This window comes from Ictidomys tridecemlineatus, chromosome X (assembly GCF_052094955.1).
Source record: "Ictidomys tridecemlineatus isolate mIctTri1 chromosome X, mIctTri1.hap1, whole genome shotgun sequence".
In the NCBI taxonomy this organism is placed as follows: domain Eukaryota; kingdom Metazoa; phylum Chordata; class Mammalia; order Rodentia; family Sciuridae; genus Ictidomys; species Ictidomys tridecemlineatus.
Window position 1 is genome coordinate 79116898 of NC_135493.1, and position 17388 is coordinate 79134285.

General features: G+C 34.5%; 1 protein-coding gene across 4 annotated transcripts in view; it reads left to right on the forward strand.

The window, feature by feature from the left end:
- The window catches only part of Atp7a (ATPase copper transporting alpha), a 144771-nt gene that overhangs the window by 112923 nt on the left and 14460 nt on the right, over window positions 1-17388 (forward strand). For 3 of the 4 annotated variants that reach the window (XM_078034738.1, XM_005337498.5, XM_078034737.1), the window contains exons 8-17: window positions 634-710; window positions 913-1138; window positions 2504-2737; window positions 4501-4592; window positions 6579-6706; window positions 7751-7905; window positions 8139-8273; window positions 12260-12454; window positions 13999-14181; window positions 15973-16189. In XM_078034738.1, the coding sequence (XP_077890864.1) occupies window positions 634-710; window positions 913-1138; window positions 2504-2737; window positions 4501-4592; window positions 6579-6706; window positions 7751-7905; window positions 8139-8273; window positions 12260-12454; window positions 13999-14181; window positions 15973-16189 (1642 nt within the window). The remainder of the gene's footprint in view (window positions 1-633; window positions 711-912; window positions 1139-2503; window positions 2738-4500; window positions 4593-6578; window positions 6707-7750; window positions 7906-8138; window positions 8274-12259; window positions 12455-13998; window positions 14182-15972; window positions 16190-17388) is intronic. The other variant, XM_040281628.2, reaches the window with a different exon arrangement.

The following is a 17388-nucleotide window of genomic DNA, read 5'->3' on the forward strand; positions in this document are numbered from 1 at the left end:
TTAAAAATATAGTGTATGTTAGTATCTAAACTCATGTGAGTCTCACTTAGATGTGTAATTTCCTTTTTATACTTTGTTTTATTGGGGAAAATGATTTTCATTTAAGTTCTATTTCTGATGGAATCAGAATCAAGACTAGCATACATGAGGCCTTGAATAATGTATTTAGTGTGGTGCTAGCTTTTGTGAACTATTTTTAAAAATTTTTTTTGTTAGTTGTAATTGGACACAATACTTTAATTTTATTTATTTATTTTTATGTGGTGCTGAGGATTGAACCTAGCAACTCCCACGTGCAAGAGGAGCACGCTATCGCCAAACCACAATCCCAGCCCTTTTGTGAACTATTAATGAGAACCTCTACTGAGGACAACTGCAGTTGAGTTAAATTGTTAGTTTGAGAGAAGAAAGATAGACATTAACTAAAATTAAGGAAATATTAACTTATTTGATGAAATATTAGAAACAAAAGGTAATCAACATCAGGAAGCACATAATCTACATATTTCCCAGAGGGACTTACACTCAGTAATTGAACTGAATTGCTCTAAATAACAATATCATGGCTTAGAATTTCTCTATATAATATTTATATGTTGAGTGAAATAATTGTTTTCTCATGAATTTCCTTAGAGCTTAGGTTTTGAAGCTTCTTTGGTCAAGAAGGACCGGTCAGCAAGTCACCTAGACCATAAACGAGAAATAAGACAGTAAGTACTTTTTTGGGATGTCAGTAAAAAAAACAGATTTTGACTCTCATTGAAAATTAACTTCTTGATAGCATATAAGTTTTTATGTCATCCTTATACTAGGTAGAAAGGTTACAATTTGAATTTCTTTATAGTATATAGTATCTTTAACCATTAGTTACTTAATAAATTATCTTTCTTTTCTTACTTTTTTCCATGTAAGATGGAGACGGTCCTTCCTTGTGAGCCTATTTTTCTGTATTCCTGTAATGGGGCTGATGATATATATGATGGTTATGGACCACCACCTTACAACTCTTCACCATAATCGGAACATTAGTAATGAGGAAATGATCAACATTCATTCTTCTATGTTCCTGGAGCGCCAGATCCTGCCAGGATTGTCCATTATGAATTTGCTGTCTTTTTTATTATGTGTACCTGTACAGGCAAGTGAAATATAGCATGCATATTTGGTAGTAATGAAAAAATATCCAAAATGTGGCCGGGGAAGTTATTTCTGATTGCAAAACAGGTATTAGTGAGATATCTGATCATTTTATGTTGGATGTTTTACAAAACTAATTTTAAACTGAATAGTTAGTTGAAGTACATAAAAGATGTCATTTAATTCCTAAGAATGTTGTTAATGACAAAGCAGAGAACAAGAATTCAAATTTTTGGATTTGATATTCATATTTATTTCTGAATATAGCTTTATATTTATTATTTTTCCCTGGCACTTCGGTTTCTTACTTTCTATATGTTTTCAACCCTTGTTTTGAGATAACCTTTTTATATATATATTTATTTTTTAGTTGGACACTATACCTTTATTTATTTATTTATTTTTACATGGTGCTGAGGATCAAACCCAGGGCCTTGCACGTGCTAGGCAATCACTTTACCACTGAGCCACAACCCCAGCCCTTGAGATGAACTCTGTGGAATAGAACACTTCCATTTAATAAATTTCTTCCTTTATTTGATCCTTATAAAAGGTAATAATGATTTTAAAAACATCTTAGTATGTTTCTCATACTAATGAAAATGAGCTTTCCAGTTATGTTTACCAACAAATGCAGCCAATAGATCCAATAGCTTGTAAAATACCATTTAGGATGACTAATGGTACTAGGTGAAGGGGTTGAGTTTTATGAATCTGATATAACTTTTTTTTAAAATATTTATTTATTTATTTTTAGTTCTCAGCAGACACAACATCTTTTGTTTGTATGTGGTGCTGAGGATCGAACCCGGGCCGCACGCATGCCAGGCGAGCGCGCTATCACTTGAGCCACATCCCCAGCCCTCTGATATAACTTTACTACATACATATATAAATACACCACAGTGAATCTCAACATTACATCCTAATTAGGGATCCTAATTAGAATAAGGTATAGTCCGTGCTCATATAAATGTATCAAAATAGATTCTTTTGTTATTTTAACTTTTAACATGTATATCAAAAACATTTTAAAATCCTGACCAAAATGTAAATTTTTGTCCTTGTTGTGTTTTGTTAATATCAAAAAGAAAAATCCAAGAACTAGCTATCTTTTATTATAATGTGAAATATCCATTGGATCACAAAAGACAGCTCTCAAGGACTTGTACAGCAATTTGAATCTCTCTTTCTACATCCACATCTGCTAAAATATAAACTTGCCTCAGCTTAAAAATCTCCCCTTATATTTGTGTATCAGTTAAAAGCCAAAGGAATTGTAGATATTGATACTTTAAGTTGTTGAAGTGTACATGTGGATTTTGGTATTTTTAAATACTGAAAGATTATCATTCCTATATTACAGTTTTTCGGAGGCTGGTACTTCTATATTCAAGCTTACAAAGCATTGAAGCATAAGACAGCAAATATGGATGTACTGATTGTGCTGGCAACCACCATTGCATTTGCCTACTCTTTGGTTATTCTTCTGGTTGCAATGTATGAGAGAGCCAAAGTGAACCCTATTACTTTCTTTGACACACCTCCTATGTTGTTTGTGTTTATTGCACTAGGCCGATGGCTGGAACATATAGCAAAGGTAAAGTAATAAAAGTTGATGTTTATTAAAATCCTGGGTATCAGATAAATGACCACAATATTTTCTACATTGATTTATATAGTAACCATTTATTGCAATAAGTAGGTTTTGGGAAAAATTGGTTTTTAAAATTTACTTTTCTTGGTACATTATAATTATACATAATAATAGGATTTGTTGTTACATATTCATATATGCATATAATGTAATTTGGTTAATTCCATTCCCCAGTACCTCCCCTTTGAACATTTTTTATTAGTGCATTTGAATGGTCTCATTGTGACATATAAGTACATGCCAATAACATACTCTGATTTATCTACTTCCCCATTACCTTCCTTTAGTTTTCCCTCCCATTTCTCCTGATTCCCTTTCATAAAAGAAGTATTTTTGTTTTGGTAATATTTAAGTTGAATAGTACTTTAATAGGTTTAACAAATTTATAGAATAAAGTATGTACATGGTTATTTTAAGAGGGAGATATTTGAGAAACACTTATTTATATCACATTACTAATTAAAAGACTGATGTAACCACATGGTTTAAAATAATGATGGAAAAATTTCATCCATGGTCCCATGTTATAATTTAAGTTGCTTTCTAATTCCTTTCTATTTAAGATTTGCAAACATAATGTATATTTAGCACTTTGTATCCTTAACACTATAAAGTTTTTTCCCCAGTTTTTGCAGTCTAGAGAATTATTTCATATTTCTTTCTTTTTTTTTTATGGGGCATACCAGGGGTTGAACTTGGGCACTCAACCACTGAGCCACATCCCCAGCCCTATTTTCTATTTCATTTAGAGACAGAGTCTCACTGAGTTGCTCAGCACCTCCTTTTTGCTGAGCTAGCTTTGAACTTGTGATCCTCCTGCCTCAGCCTACCAACTGCTGAGATTACAGGTGTGCATCATCGCACCCGGCAATTATTAATATTTCTGAATAATAGCATATTAAGTCAGCATTCTTTAGTTTACTATTCTGCTTTTGTTCACAATTAGGTTGTTTCCATTTTTAAAAAATTTTAGATAATTCTGCATTGAACATATTCATGTCTAATAGTTATTTCCTTTGAACTAGTATCTTTATTGAAATTATAAAGAATGTGATTACCAGGTTAAAGGGCATAAAACTTTCCCTGTTTCTTGCTGTAAGTTGTAGCCAGAAGTGTTTTGCCGTCAAGGGTATGTCAGTGAACTAGTGTACTACAACCTAATCAGCATTGCATTTTATCTAAATCTTTGCAAAGTTATTAGGCATTAAATGATATTAATGGGTTGCTTTAGCTTGTATTTTTTCCATTAGTAATACACACTATTCCATGCAGTGGATATTTATATTTCTTTTTAAATGATTTGCCTATTATGTCATTTTCCAATGTATTTATTGAATTCCTAATATTTTCTTTTTAATGTATACTTTTCATAAAATATATTTAATATTTTCAATATTTTGTATGCTTCATTTCTAAATATTTTTATTGTAGTTATAGATGGACAAAATGCCTTTATTTTATTTATTTATTTTTATGTGGTGCTGAGGATCAAACCCAGTGCCTCATGCATGCTAGGCAAGTGCTCTGCCACTGAGCTACAGCCCCAGCCCTGCTTCATATTTTTGATATGAACTTTTTTCTCGTTTGAACAAATTAATATTTCCAAAGCTGACTTTTTGGTATATGTTAAAGTTATATCTTAATTTTAATTAAGATCTGAACATTCTATTTCTTAGCATTGCTAATGTATTTGTTTTAATTTATAGGGCAAAACATCAGAGGCTCTTGCAAAGCTGATTTCACTACAAGCTACAGAAGCAACTATTGTAACTCTTAACTCTGAAAATATCCTCCTGAGGTATTTATCTTCATTCTTTTCCTTTCTCTTTTTTTAACTTCTTACAGAAATTTTCAAATATACCCGGCAGTAGAGAGAAAAGTTTCATAAGACCACATAATCCATCTCCCAGACTTAACAGTTTTCCATATTTTGCCACGCTTTACTTCATCTAGTCATTTTATCTCTCTTTCTGTTGTTGTAGTAGAAGTTTAGGCCAGCCTGGGCAACCTAGTGAGACCCTGTCTCAAAAACAAACAAACAAACAAAAAAGACTGGAGATGTAACTCAGTGGTGGATTACCCCTGGGTTCAATCACCAATACTTCCCAAAAAAAGCATATCCAAACCATATTGTTTTATTGCTAAAATTCTATATAAATACTTCTAAAAAGGGGGACATATTCCATTTTACATCTATCAAAGTAAACAATGATTCCTTAATGTCTTCTTTTTTTTGAACCCAGGGGTGCTTTACCACTGAGCCATATCCCCAGTGCTTTTTATTTGTTTTTATTTTGAGATAAGAGTCTCATTAAATTGCTGAGACTGGCCTTGAATTTGCAATTCTCCTCCTGCCTCAGCCTCTTAAGTCACTGGGATTGCAGGTGTGCACCATCATGCCCAGCTACTTAATGTCTTCTAATAATCAATCCGTATTCACATTTCTCCTTTTGTCTCCAAAATGTCTTAAGTATCTTTGTTTGAAATACAATTCAAATAATATCACTGTATCATCTGCAGTTTTTAAAAATTAGTTGAGTTTTGCCAGGCATGGTGGCATGTGCCTGTAATCCCAGTGGCTCAAAGCCAGTCTCAGCAATTTATTGAGGCCCCACACAACTCAGTGAGACCCTTCTCTAAATAGCTGGGGATGTGTCTCAGTGGTTAAGCCCCCACTGGGTTCAATCCCTGATATTAAAAAACATTATTTGAGTTTTTATTGACACACAATATTTGTAAATATTTGAGATGCAGTGTGATGTTTTGATTCATGTATACATTCCTATCATGTATCTTATGTTTCTTTTTTATACATTTTTTAGAGAGAGAGAGAGAGAGAGAGAGAGAGAGAGAGAGAGAGAGAGAGAGAATTTTAATATTTATTTTTTAGTTCTCCGTGGACACAACATCTTTGTATATATGTGGTGCTGAGGATCGAACCCGGGCCGCACACATGCCAGGCGAGCACGCTACCGCTTGAGCCACATCCCCAGCCCCTCTTATGTGTCTTTTAATCTAGAATATCTCCTTCCTCTCTTTCTCCCCACCCCCAATATAATTGACTTGTTGAAGAAGCATCCATCAGTTGTTCTATATAATATTCCACTATCTAAATTTGTCTCTTAGCTTTCTTGTGGTATCATTTAACTTGTTTATTTTTATTTATTTATTTTTTTTTGTACTGGAGATTGAACCCAGGGGTGATTTACCACTGAGCTACATTTCTCACCTTTTTTATTTTGTGACAGGGTCTTACTGAGTTGCTTAGGGCTTTGCTAAGTTGCTGAGGCTAGCTTCAAATTTGTAATCCTCTTGCCTCAGAGTCCTGAATCACTAGGATTACAGGTGTGTGCCTCCACACTTGGTTCATTTAACTTATTCAGTAACTCCTATGTTACTTATAAATTGGAAATTAGAGCTAAAGGCTTGATTAGATTCCATTACTTTGTATTTGTCAGTTTTATACTCGTAAACTTATTAGACAAATTTACACAATAAATTTTTCAGTTAAATAGAACCCATAACATTATTTTTAAATCTTTCACTTATTTATTAAATGACTATTCAACAAATATTTAATAAATATTCATTAAATGACTATTCAACAAATATTTTGTGCTCACTAACAGTGAGCAAGACCAATGTGGTAGTTCTGACTTAGATCTTAGCTTCCGTTGGTAGTAATTATGGAGCCTGAAGCTTGACATGAGCTACAAAGCTTACATGGGTAGGTCAGGGTAAAAACTATATTGTTATGATACTTTTTATGTTAACTTACATTCAGTGAAGAACAAGTGGATGTGGAACTTGTACAACGTGGAGATATCATTAAAGTTGTTCCAGGAGGCAAATTTCCAGTGGATGGTCGAGTTATTGAAGGACATTCTATGGTAGATGAATCCCTCATCACAGGTAATGTTTCTTTTAGAGGCTCGTGATATGAAAGTGAACTGAATCCAAAGTGTTAATGAATATAGGCACTAAAGATGAAGCACTTTTTGTAGAATCTGTACGTGAGTGAATTATGAGCAAAGAGAATATGAATTACTTTTAAGATTGTGTTAAATGAGTTTCTTCAGATTTGCTTTGTGGTTTTAGTTATGCTATTGGAGACTCTTCATTGAAGATTATTAATTACCCGAATTCCTAACCAAAGGAAGTTGTCTTAGTCTCCTTTAGAGCCAGATAGGCTTTGGCAAATTTTTTTCTGGGAAATTATCTGTTCTCTCTTCTTGCCCAAAAGACTGGTGGAGTCTGATCTGGATTACAAATACAAGGTTTTGTATCAGGGTCTGCTCTAAAAGAGAGTAGGCCTAGAGTATTTTTAGAGGTCTTAGATAATTAAGGCCAATTAGGGGCAGAATTAAAATAACTTCTTTCCTCCTCAACTCTCCAGATAGTCCCAGAAGGGGCTCAATATATAGACCATGGAGAAATAATTTAATGCTCTGTAGGGGTGCCTTTTCCAATCTGGATGGGAAAAGTCTTAGTTCAGGGGGACTGTCTTATTCACTGTAGTACAAATTAGTGTCCCTGTCCTTGGTCCATTTTCCCATGCCCTTTCATTCCAGTCATTTTTATTGCAAAGAAAAACTCCTGCCTACATTTCTAAGTGCTCCTTGAGAACAAGTTGAGAACCAGTGATCTAGGACTAGGGTGAAGTTCCAAAAGTATCTCTTAGCAAGAGCTAACATATCAGGGTTTTCAGTTTGAAGTATGTATCCCTGGGTTTGTTCTAGAACTGACATGAGGAAAAGGGGAAGGCATCTTTCACCTAGGCATTTGTCCAGTATCTATTTCATAAAGGGAGAATCTTCTCTAGTTTCTTTCTAAAAAATTTGTTCTTTTTAGTTATACATGCCAGTAGTTTCCTTATTTCTTGCCAGTCAACAAATGGTAGTATGTTTGAAAGTAGTGATCATCTATGCTGCCTGAATCTCTTTACTATTCCTACAGGGGAGGCAATGCCTGTGGCTAAAAAACCTGGCAGCACAGTGATTGCTGGTTCCATTAACCAGAATGGGTCCATACTTATCCGAGCAACCCATGTTGGAGCAGACACAACCCTTTCTCAAATTGTCAAACTTGTGGAGGAGGCACAAACATCAAAGGTAGCTTAACCCCCCCCCAGTAGAAAAAGAAAAGTATTTTCCTTAAAGCCTTCTCCAAGTAAATCTTGTTCAAGATTTTATATTTTCTTTAATTATTTTTGTTGAATGATTATGGGGTTTATTAAGATATTTCTATCTGTGCTAATTACTGAAAAAATCTTCTGTATTCAGTATCAGAAAAGGAGACTTTGAGGTAAAATAATAATTATTATTGTTATGATTTTTAATTCTAGGCTCCTATCCAGCAGTTTGCTGACAAACTCAGTGGCTATTTTGTTCCCTTTATCGTATTTGTTTCCATTGCTACCCTCTTGGTATGGATTATAATTGGATTTCTGAATTTTGAAATTGTGGAAACCTACTTTCCTGTAAGTGACTTGGAACAACTCATTATGCAAAACCATTTGTGAGTCTTTTGCAGAAGTAATTATGTGGACATAATTTATAAAATTACCAGTATGGGCTGGGAGTATAGATCAGTGGTAGAATGCTTGCTTACCTGGCATGCATAAGGCCTGGCTCCAAAAAGAAAAAATAAATTGGGTAAAGGGTATTGGCTGGGTATGGTGGCACATGCCTATAATCTCAGCAGCTTGGGAGGCTGAGGCAGGAGGATCATGAGTTCAAAGCTAGCCTCAGCAACACTGAGGCACTAAGCAACTCAGTGAGACCCTTTTTCTAAATAAAATACAAAATAAGGCTGGGGATGTGGGTTGAATCTTGAATCCCCAGTTCCAAAAAAAAAAAAAATTACCACTACTCTAGTATCTACTTCTCTCCAGGGAACATGTTCTAAGACCCTACTCAGTGGATGCCTGAAAGAGCACAGATAGTACCAAATACTATATATATAATTTTCATTCATTTATATATATATATATATGTGTGTGTGTGTGTGTGTGTGTGTGTGTGTGTGTGAATATATATAATATACACACACAAATTTAATGCCTTTTTTATGTTAACTAAGTTCTTATCGTGTACTGTGACTATAACTTTGCAGTTTGATATGCAACTAATTTAGCCTGTATTATTTTTCTTCCTTCACAGTTTCACTAGTAGATGATTCATTTTTATAGTAGATCTTAGCAACCTGAGCATAATTTTTTTCTTTCGTTATTGTCAAGAACTTTTACCTTTTCACCTAAAGGAAGCACTTATGACATCTCTTTGTCATATTCAAATTGTCAAAATCATATTGTTGAACTTTGGGGACATTATTAAATAAAAGAAGGACTACTTAGGCTGGAGTTGTGGCTCAGAGGTAGAGCACTCACCTAGCATGCATGAGACACTAGGTTTGATCCTCGGCACCACATAAATGTAAAATAAAGATATTGTGTCCACCTAAATCTAAAAAATAAATATTAAAAAAAGAAGGACTACTTGAACACAAATACTGCAATACCTCAACAGTTGTTCAGATAACTGAGAGAAAGCTACTAAGTGACTAATGGGTGAGTAGTATTTAGCATTGATATGCTGAGCAAAGGGATAATTCATATCCCAGTGGGACAGAATGAAATTTCATCAGGCTACTCATAATGGCATGCAATTTAAAACTTACAAATTATTTATTCTGTAATTTTCATATATATAATCTTTTTTTTTGTACTGGGGATGGGACCCAGGGGTTCTTAAGTTGCTGAGGCTGGCTTTGAACTCGTAATCCTCCTTCCCTCTGGGATTATAGGCGTGTGCCATCATGCCTGGTTCCACCTAATATTTTTTGGACCACAGTTTTCTCAAACTGCTAATAATTCAAACCACAGATAATTGGAAACTACTGTATCTTTAAGGGGATGGAGTGGGAGACTCATGAGAATAAACTTGCTTTTATGTAAACATAAAAGATTTCCTTTTGGAAAAAAATTTTCATTATGCTTTGTGATTTTTCCAAAAGGAAGTATTGAACTTTTGCATTTTATACTTAGTCTTGTTTCTGGCGTGATTTTGTTTTCACAAAAGACTATATAGATACATTAGAAAAACTTTATTTTTTTATTTTTTTTATTTTTTTTTAAAATATTTATTTTTTAGGTGTAGATGGATACAACACAATGCTCTATTTTTATGTGGTGCTGAGGATCGAACCCAGGTCCCGGGCGTGCTAGGCAAGCGCTCTACCACTGAGCCACAATCCCAGCCCCTAGAAAAACTTTAGATGATCTCTAAAGTTTGTTGTTGTAAAGTGATAAAGTAGACTTGTTCTATGCCTCAAATTAGATATATAAATTTAAATCACTTCTGTAATCTTCCATTTTTTAGCTATACAATAGAAATAATAATACCTACATTGTAGAATTATAATTAGTATTAGTTAAAACATAACATATGTGAAAACATACATATATGATATACATGAAAGCATAACATTAGATATCTGTAAAAATCTTTTCCAATTTTATTTCTATATAGATCTATTGTTGGTTGAATATTTAAGAACTTAGTAAAAACCCTAGCACTTTAAGAAAGATTTACTTTGTTTTATTTTTTTTAAATGCCTTGCTGTACACTGTTTTATACTTTTTGTTCCTTCAGTTAAAGAAAAAGTAGAAAGTAGGTGTGGGGGCACACATCTGAAATCCCAAGTAACTCAGGGGGCTGAGGCAGGAGGTTTATGAACTCAAGCAACTTAGTGAGGCCCTGAGAAACTCAGATCCTGTCTCAAAATAAAAAAGGGCTGGGGGTATAGCTCAGTGGTTAAGTGTCCCTGGTATTAAAAAAAATAGCTGGACATGGTGGTACATGGCTGTAATCCCAGCAGCTTGGGAGGCTGAGGCAGGAGGATTGAGAATTCAAAGCCAGCCTCAGCAAAAGCAAGGCACTAAGCAACTCAGGGAGACCCTGTCTCTAAATAAAATCTGAAAAAGGGTTGGGGATGTGGCTCAGTGGCTGAGTGCCCCTGAGTTCATTCCCTGGTATCAAAACCAACCCAAAACAAAACAAAAAAAGAATCATAACAACTGTGTATCTATTTCGTGTTTCAGTCATTAGTACATCATATGCGTACATCATTTATTAGTATAACATATATGTACATAATATGAAAATATTTGTTTAAGCTATCAATCTTGGTTAAGTGCACAATTAACAGTAAGATTTTTGGAAGGGGGCTGGGGTTGTGGCTCAGTGGTAGAGTGCTCACTTAGCACATCAAGGCGATGGGTTCCATCCTCAGTACCACATAAAAATAAATAAATATGGGGGGAAAAAGGGGAGAGAATTGAACAACAGCAGAGGAGGTAGAGAGGGAAGTTGGGAGGGGAGGGGAGGGGAGGGGGGATAGTAGGGGATAGGAAAGGTAGCAGAATACAACAGTCACTAATATGCCATTATGTAAAAATGTGAGTATGTAACAGAAGTGAGTCTGTATTATGTATTTGGGGAGTTCAAAACTCAATTGAGTCGAATGTATGAAAGATGATATGTCTTGAGCTCTGTAATGTTTTGAACAACCAATAAAAAAAATAAAATAAATAAATAAAATAAAGGTATTGTGTCCAACTACAACTTTAAAAAAATTAAAAAAAAAGATTGTTGGAAAATATTTTAGAATGTGTGTTCTTCAGGAATTTTTCTCATGAATTCCATGGGTCCTCAGAGATTTTGCCTAAAACTGCTAATCATATTTCCCCACATGAGCACTCAGTGTTACTAGGAGCTCAACTAGGGCATAAGCTCAGTTCACATTGTTACATCTGAAAGAATTTTGTTGAAATATGATTTAAATATCTTGACATGCCAGGTGAGTTTTTTCATTGTCTTTAAAGAATAGTGTAAAAGGCAGATTTATGATCTCTTTTTTGGTGTGTGTGTGTGTGTGTGTGTGTGTGTGTGTGTGTGTGTGTGTGTGTGTTTTGCTGGGAATTGAACCCAGGGCCTTGTGCATGTAAGGCAATCACTCTGTCAGCTGAGTTATATCCCCAGCCCCAGATTTATGATCTTAGCATGCAGAGGACTACAATTCTATTTGTTCAGAATCACATTTATTGAGAATCATGCCCCATGTTTATAGCTATTCCTAAAAGTTCATAGTATGAACACTCAGTCTTCATATGGTGAAGAAAAAAGAAAGAAGAAGGAAAAAAAAGAAAAAAAGTGGAGTTTTGTCTTCCTTTTATAATTACTCCATAGTTTGTAATGCTGGAGTAATAAAAAATGAAATCTTGAGTTTAGTACTTATTTATCAGTTACGTCACTATTATATTCATGAACCAAAACATATATGTTGGTATCTAGGTAGGATATGTAACTTTAACATTGTTGTCTTATTTAAATGGGCTAAGCTTTGTTTCTTTTCTTTTGAACAGCTTTAAATCAATTAACCAAAATTTATACCTTTCTTCTAAAGGGCTACAATAGAAGTATCTCCCGAACAGAAACGATAATACGCTTTGCTTTCCAAGCCTCTATCACAGTTTTGTGTATTGCATGTCCCTGTTCACTGGGACTGGCCACTCCAACTGCTGTGATGGTGGGTACAGGAGTAGGTGCTCAAAATGGCATACTTATCAAAGGTGGAGAGCCATTGGAGATGGCTCATAAGGTAAGGCAGTTCCCAGAACTACAAATTGCCCCATCCAAACTTGTAATAGCATCCTTCTTGAGAAGAGAGTCCTAAATTATTTCCACGTAGTTCATAAGCTGAGTTTTTTCTTGGACTGTTCTGATGGTTGAGGTAGAAAAGTGTTTTGGTTCTGCTTCAGATTGGATTTAGTTATCGAAGATCTCTAAAAATACTTCAGATTTATTTTCTTAGAGCAGACTGATGTGGGAAACCTGTAGCTCAGTCTAGACAAGTCTTTAGGGCAGGAAGATGGAATAACTATTTACTTGGGAAAATTTGCCAAAGATTAGCAGGCTTCTAATGCATTTGTGTGTGACTCCCTGTTTATGTTCTTTAGCTTTAACTTGAACCTGCCTTTACAATGCACTTTCTTTGCCTTTGCTGCCACCAGCTGGCAGTTCTAAGCCATGACTTCAGAAGTATAATTGTGTCCCTGATCTGTCTCATATTAGGATTTCATAATCTCAATTAAGGCTATTTGACTTCAATTAAAACCACATTTCATTCATAAATAAATAAATACACACATTTCTACTAATATGAGGATATAAAGTATATACAGATGCATGCAATAAATATAGAAGAAATCTGGAACTGTATCTAGCCAGTGAATACAGGCCATTTTCACAGAAATGTTTTTATTTTGGTATAATTCCAAATTTAAAGTTGCAGGACTAGGATAGAGAACCATACGACCTTTGCTGCAGGTGATGGGCACCTTTATGAAGAACAAAGACACTCCGTTATGTAACCACAGTACAATTATCAAAATCAAGAAATTAATATTGATATAATACTATTATCTACACCCATGTTCCAGTTTCCTCAATTGTCTCACTAATGCCCTTTATAGCTATATTTTTTCTTGTCCAGAATCATGATTTGTATTTAATATTCATTTCTCTTTAATCTTTGTTCCTTGAGCTATTGTTTTCCAAGATTCTTATCTTGCATTTACAGTGAGGTGCGTGTGTTCTGGAATTCCAGATTCTTCCCTTTTCCATTGTGGGCTGACTTTCCCACTTTGGTTCCCTGAGATTTCTCTTCTCAGCCCAAGTCTCAAATCAAGCCAAAGCAACACAGCTAGTCTTTACGGGCACTCATCTCAGCGTAATTACTTAACTATTTTCTTATAATCATCTATTTTTCTCATTGATTTGTGTATAATCATCTGCCCAGATTTCCCCAATGGATCTATAATTCATTAGTATTGAAAGCCTTTGTGTTTTCCCTGGAGGCTCCAGAAGCCTCTTAATTACCTATTAACAGTCAACCCTTAACAATTAGCTCTGATTGTTTAATCACGTATTCTCAGACATTTAGCAGTATTAAACTGTTGAGTGTTTTTCCTTTTCTTTTCCTTTTGTTTTCCCAAAGACCATGAAGTCAAATTAAGTCAAAAGTCAGTCTATTCAAAACAAAATAGTAATCTGTTTGTCAAAGTAAGTATTTTCTCATTTCTGGAAAGGTGATGTTAAGGATTATCAATTCATAGATGCATTGTATTTTTAATTTTCTTACAGGTAAAGGTAGTGGTATTCGATAAGACTGGAACCATTACCCATGGAACCCCAGTAGTGAACCAAGTAAAGGTTCTAGTGGAAAGTAATAGGATATCACGTAATAAGATCCTAGCCATTGTGGGGACTGCTGAAAGTAACAGTGAACACCCTATAGGAGCAGCTGTAACAAAATACTGCAAGCAGGTATGTTTTTTTTCTCTTTTACAGTCATCTCCTGCAGAAACTACACAAGCCAAATCTAGACTGGTGTTTGGCTATAGTTTAGCTATATAGTTGATAAGAGGCTAAAAGACTTGTATTTTTTCATTTAACCATACATGTCTTATTTCTTCACACAGTCACATATAAAGAAGAATACAAAACTCAACTATAATCCTACCACATAGATAACCCCTGTTTACATTAAAAATTAAAGTAGAAGTAATATATATTTATGATAGGAAAATTCAAATAGTTCAGTGAATTATATAATAAAAAGCAAAAACCTCATTTTCTTCCCCCTTCTATAATTTCTCTCTCCAAAATTTAACAGTTGTTAATCTCCTCCAGTCATTTTTAATGACAACTTTATTAAGAGATAAATTGTATAAAATTCATCTTTTTAAAGTACATGGTTAATAATTTTGGGTTTATTTACAAAGGTGTGCACCTGTTAACCATTTTTTTAAAAAAAGAGATGGAGTCTCCCTGTGATTCCCAGTCTGGTTCCTAATTCTTGGGCTCAAGTGCTCCTCCTGTCTCAGGCCCCTGAGTAGCTGAGTATATACATACAGACCATTGCATTGGGCTCATTAACCATTTTTAGTGCATAAACAAACCTACTTATATTTATCATTTTTCAAAACTTTACATACAAAGGCCATACAATGACCAGTCTTTGATACCTTGCTTTTTATTTGGTTAGATGAATTTTCTGTATCATATTGTTTTTAATGACTATTCTGTTGTATGATTGATTTTTTGGCTTTTATAATGTACACTGTACATCTTCATGAGTTTTTGTAAGTCCGTCTCTGTTAAATGCCTCTCAGTGCAATTGCTAGATCAAAGGATGCTTGCAATTAAATTTTGATGAATATTAGAAACACCTATATGATGAATATTACCAATGCCAATATAAGAGTTTCTACCAGATTATACCAGCACCCAAAATTATGGCTGCTCATTTCCCTACATTCTTACCAATATTTTTGTTCCAATTTAACATGAAAAACATTTACTTGTTGATGCTTTGCTTTGCATTCTTTAATTATGAGTAAGGTTGAACATCTTTTTATGTTTATTGGCCATTTGAATTTGTTTTTCTCTAACCTGTCTGTATCTTTTGCCTGTTTCCCCATAGGTCTGTTTTTTTTCTCATTGATTTGTGTAAATTCTTTATTAATTATCTCTCATTCACTTTACACTTAAAATGTGACAATTTTATCACTGGTGTTGCCATTTCTTTATTTGTTCTTTCCTCTTACTAATTCTTACTAACTGGTTTCTTTACACTCAAATCAAACAGTAGACAGGATGAAGATATAAAGAGCCAGGAAACAATGGTGGCCCCCAGAATTCTTTGGGCTTACTAAGGACACAGAATGAGATGATAGTGTACTCTGGTAATTAAAGGCCCTGTTCTTTGTTACCCTTTGCCCTGCACTGAATAGAAAACCTGACTTGATTTCGAATTAAAAATTTAACTTATGATTCTCTATTGGAAATGGCAGAGAATAGCAGGGCTTCCATATTTTCTACAAATTTGAGACAGTAAAATTAAAACAAAGGATTTTGAGACTCTCCTGTAACTTTGTATTTTATACTCAATGCTGTTTCTTTATTCTTATCAAAATCCACTATCAAGTAGGCAATGATACATGACAGTTTTGTTCAAAATACTTAGAATTCACCAGGAGTATTGTTCGATCTTGCTAATGGATGACCTTGGATTATCAGCTCAACAGAGGAAATTCTTCTGTTTCTATTTGTTAGGAGCTGGACACTGAAACCTTGGGTACCTGCATAGATTTCCAGGTCGTACCAGGCTGTGGTATTAGCTGTAAAGTCACCAATATTGAAGGCTTGTTACATAAGAATAACTGGAATTTAGAGGAAAATAACATTAAAAATGCATCCCTGGTTCAAATTGGTGCAAGAAATGAACAGTCATCAACTTCGTCTTCCATGATTATTGATGCTCAGCTCTCAAGTAAGCTAATTTTCTTTGTAGTATGAATAATAGTGCAGTTATGAACAAATGGCTGATTTTATAACCCTGAACTGTTATATAAGAAACAAAAATTGGCATCATGATTTCATTCTCTCTTTACTATGGGTCATATGATATCTTCACTCAGTTTACTTAAGAACACTTCCCAACTGTTTTCATTGACACCACTATAGGGTGGTGAGGTCTAGTTTTAGTTGATCTTCTGTGATCCTTCTTTTATTTCTCACTATGACTATTCCCCACTGCAAATTATTTTATTTATCAAATAGAAAATTATGGTTCTCGGCATGCATTCTTTCTATTTTTGCCCAAATTATTCCTTTTTCATAGGAAGAGATGTCCCTTGTCTTGCCTAGCAAATTCCTTCATCTTTGCTCTAGATTCTATGCTCTCTTAATTCCTTAGGGACTTATCTTTCTCTGTCATATTCCATTGCTTCTCCATTTTCCAGCTCTTTTTCTGTAGTAGCTTCTTGTCTATAGGCTTCCATTACCACACCAAAATCTGTATCTTTGAATATTCCTCCCATCAAAATCACTATATTCCCATCTAGACTCTTTCCTTTCCTTTGTATCTAAGCTTTGAGAATGAGTAGGCTCATTCATTGAATTCACTTATTCAATACAGAGTCATGCCTTAGTTCATTGTAATCTGGCTTCCATTCCATCCATACTACTGAAACTATATTTTCTAGGTCACTCAGAGCCCTCTTCAGTGGTCACTTTTCATCTTCATCCCATGTGACTTCACTAAGACATTTGATGATGTTTATTCCTCTCTAACACTCTTTCCTCCCTTTATTCCATGACCCTGCTTTCTCTCGATTCTCTCTCACATCCTTGGCTGTATCTTGTAATCCTCCTTTAATTCATCTTTTCTTATGCTTTCAAATATTGGATATCCTCAGGAATGTATTTGTTTTTATTTTTCTCATTTTTTATACTTTCTCTGTACAGTCTCATTCGTGCCTATTATTTATTCCTCTACTTACAGGCTTTCACTACCACTGTAAAACCTGTATCTTTGGCCAAGGCCTATTTCCTGAGCTTCCCATTGATCTTTTTTCTGCCTCTAAAACATGTTCTATCCATCTAAGTGTGCCATTACTTCTCCACCCATTTATTCCTGAGCGATTTTGCTAACATGCAGATATGATCATATCATTTTCTGACCCATGA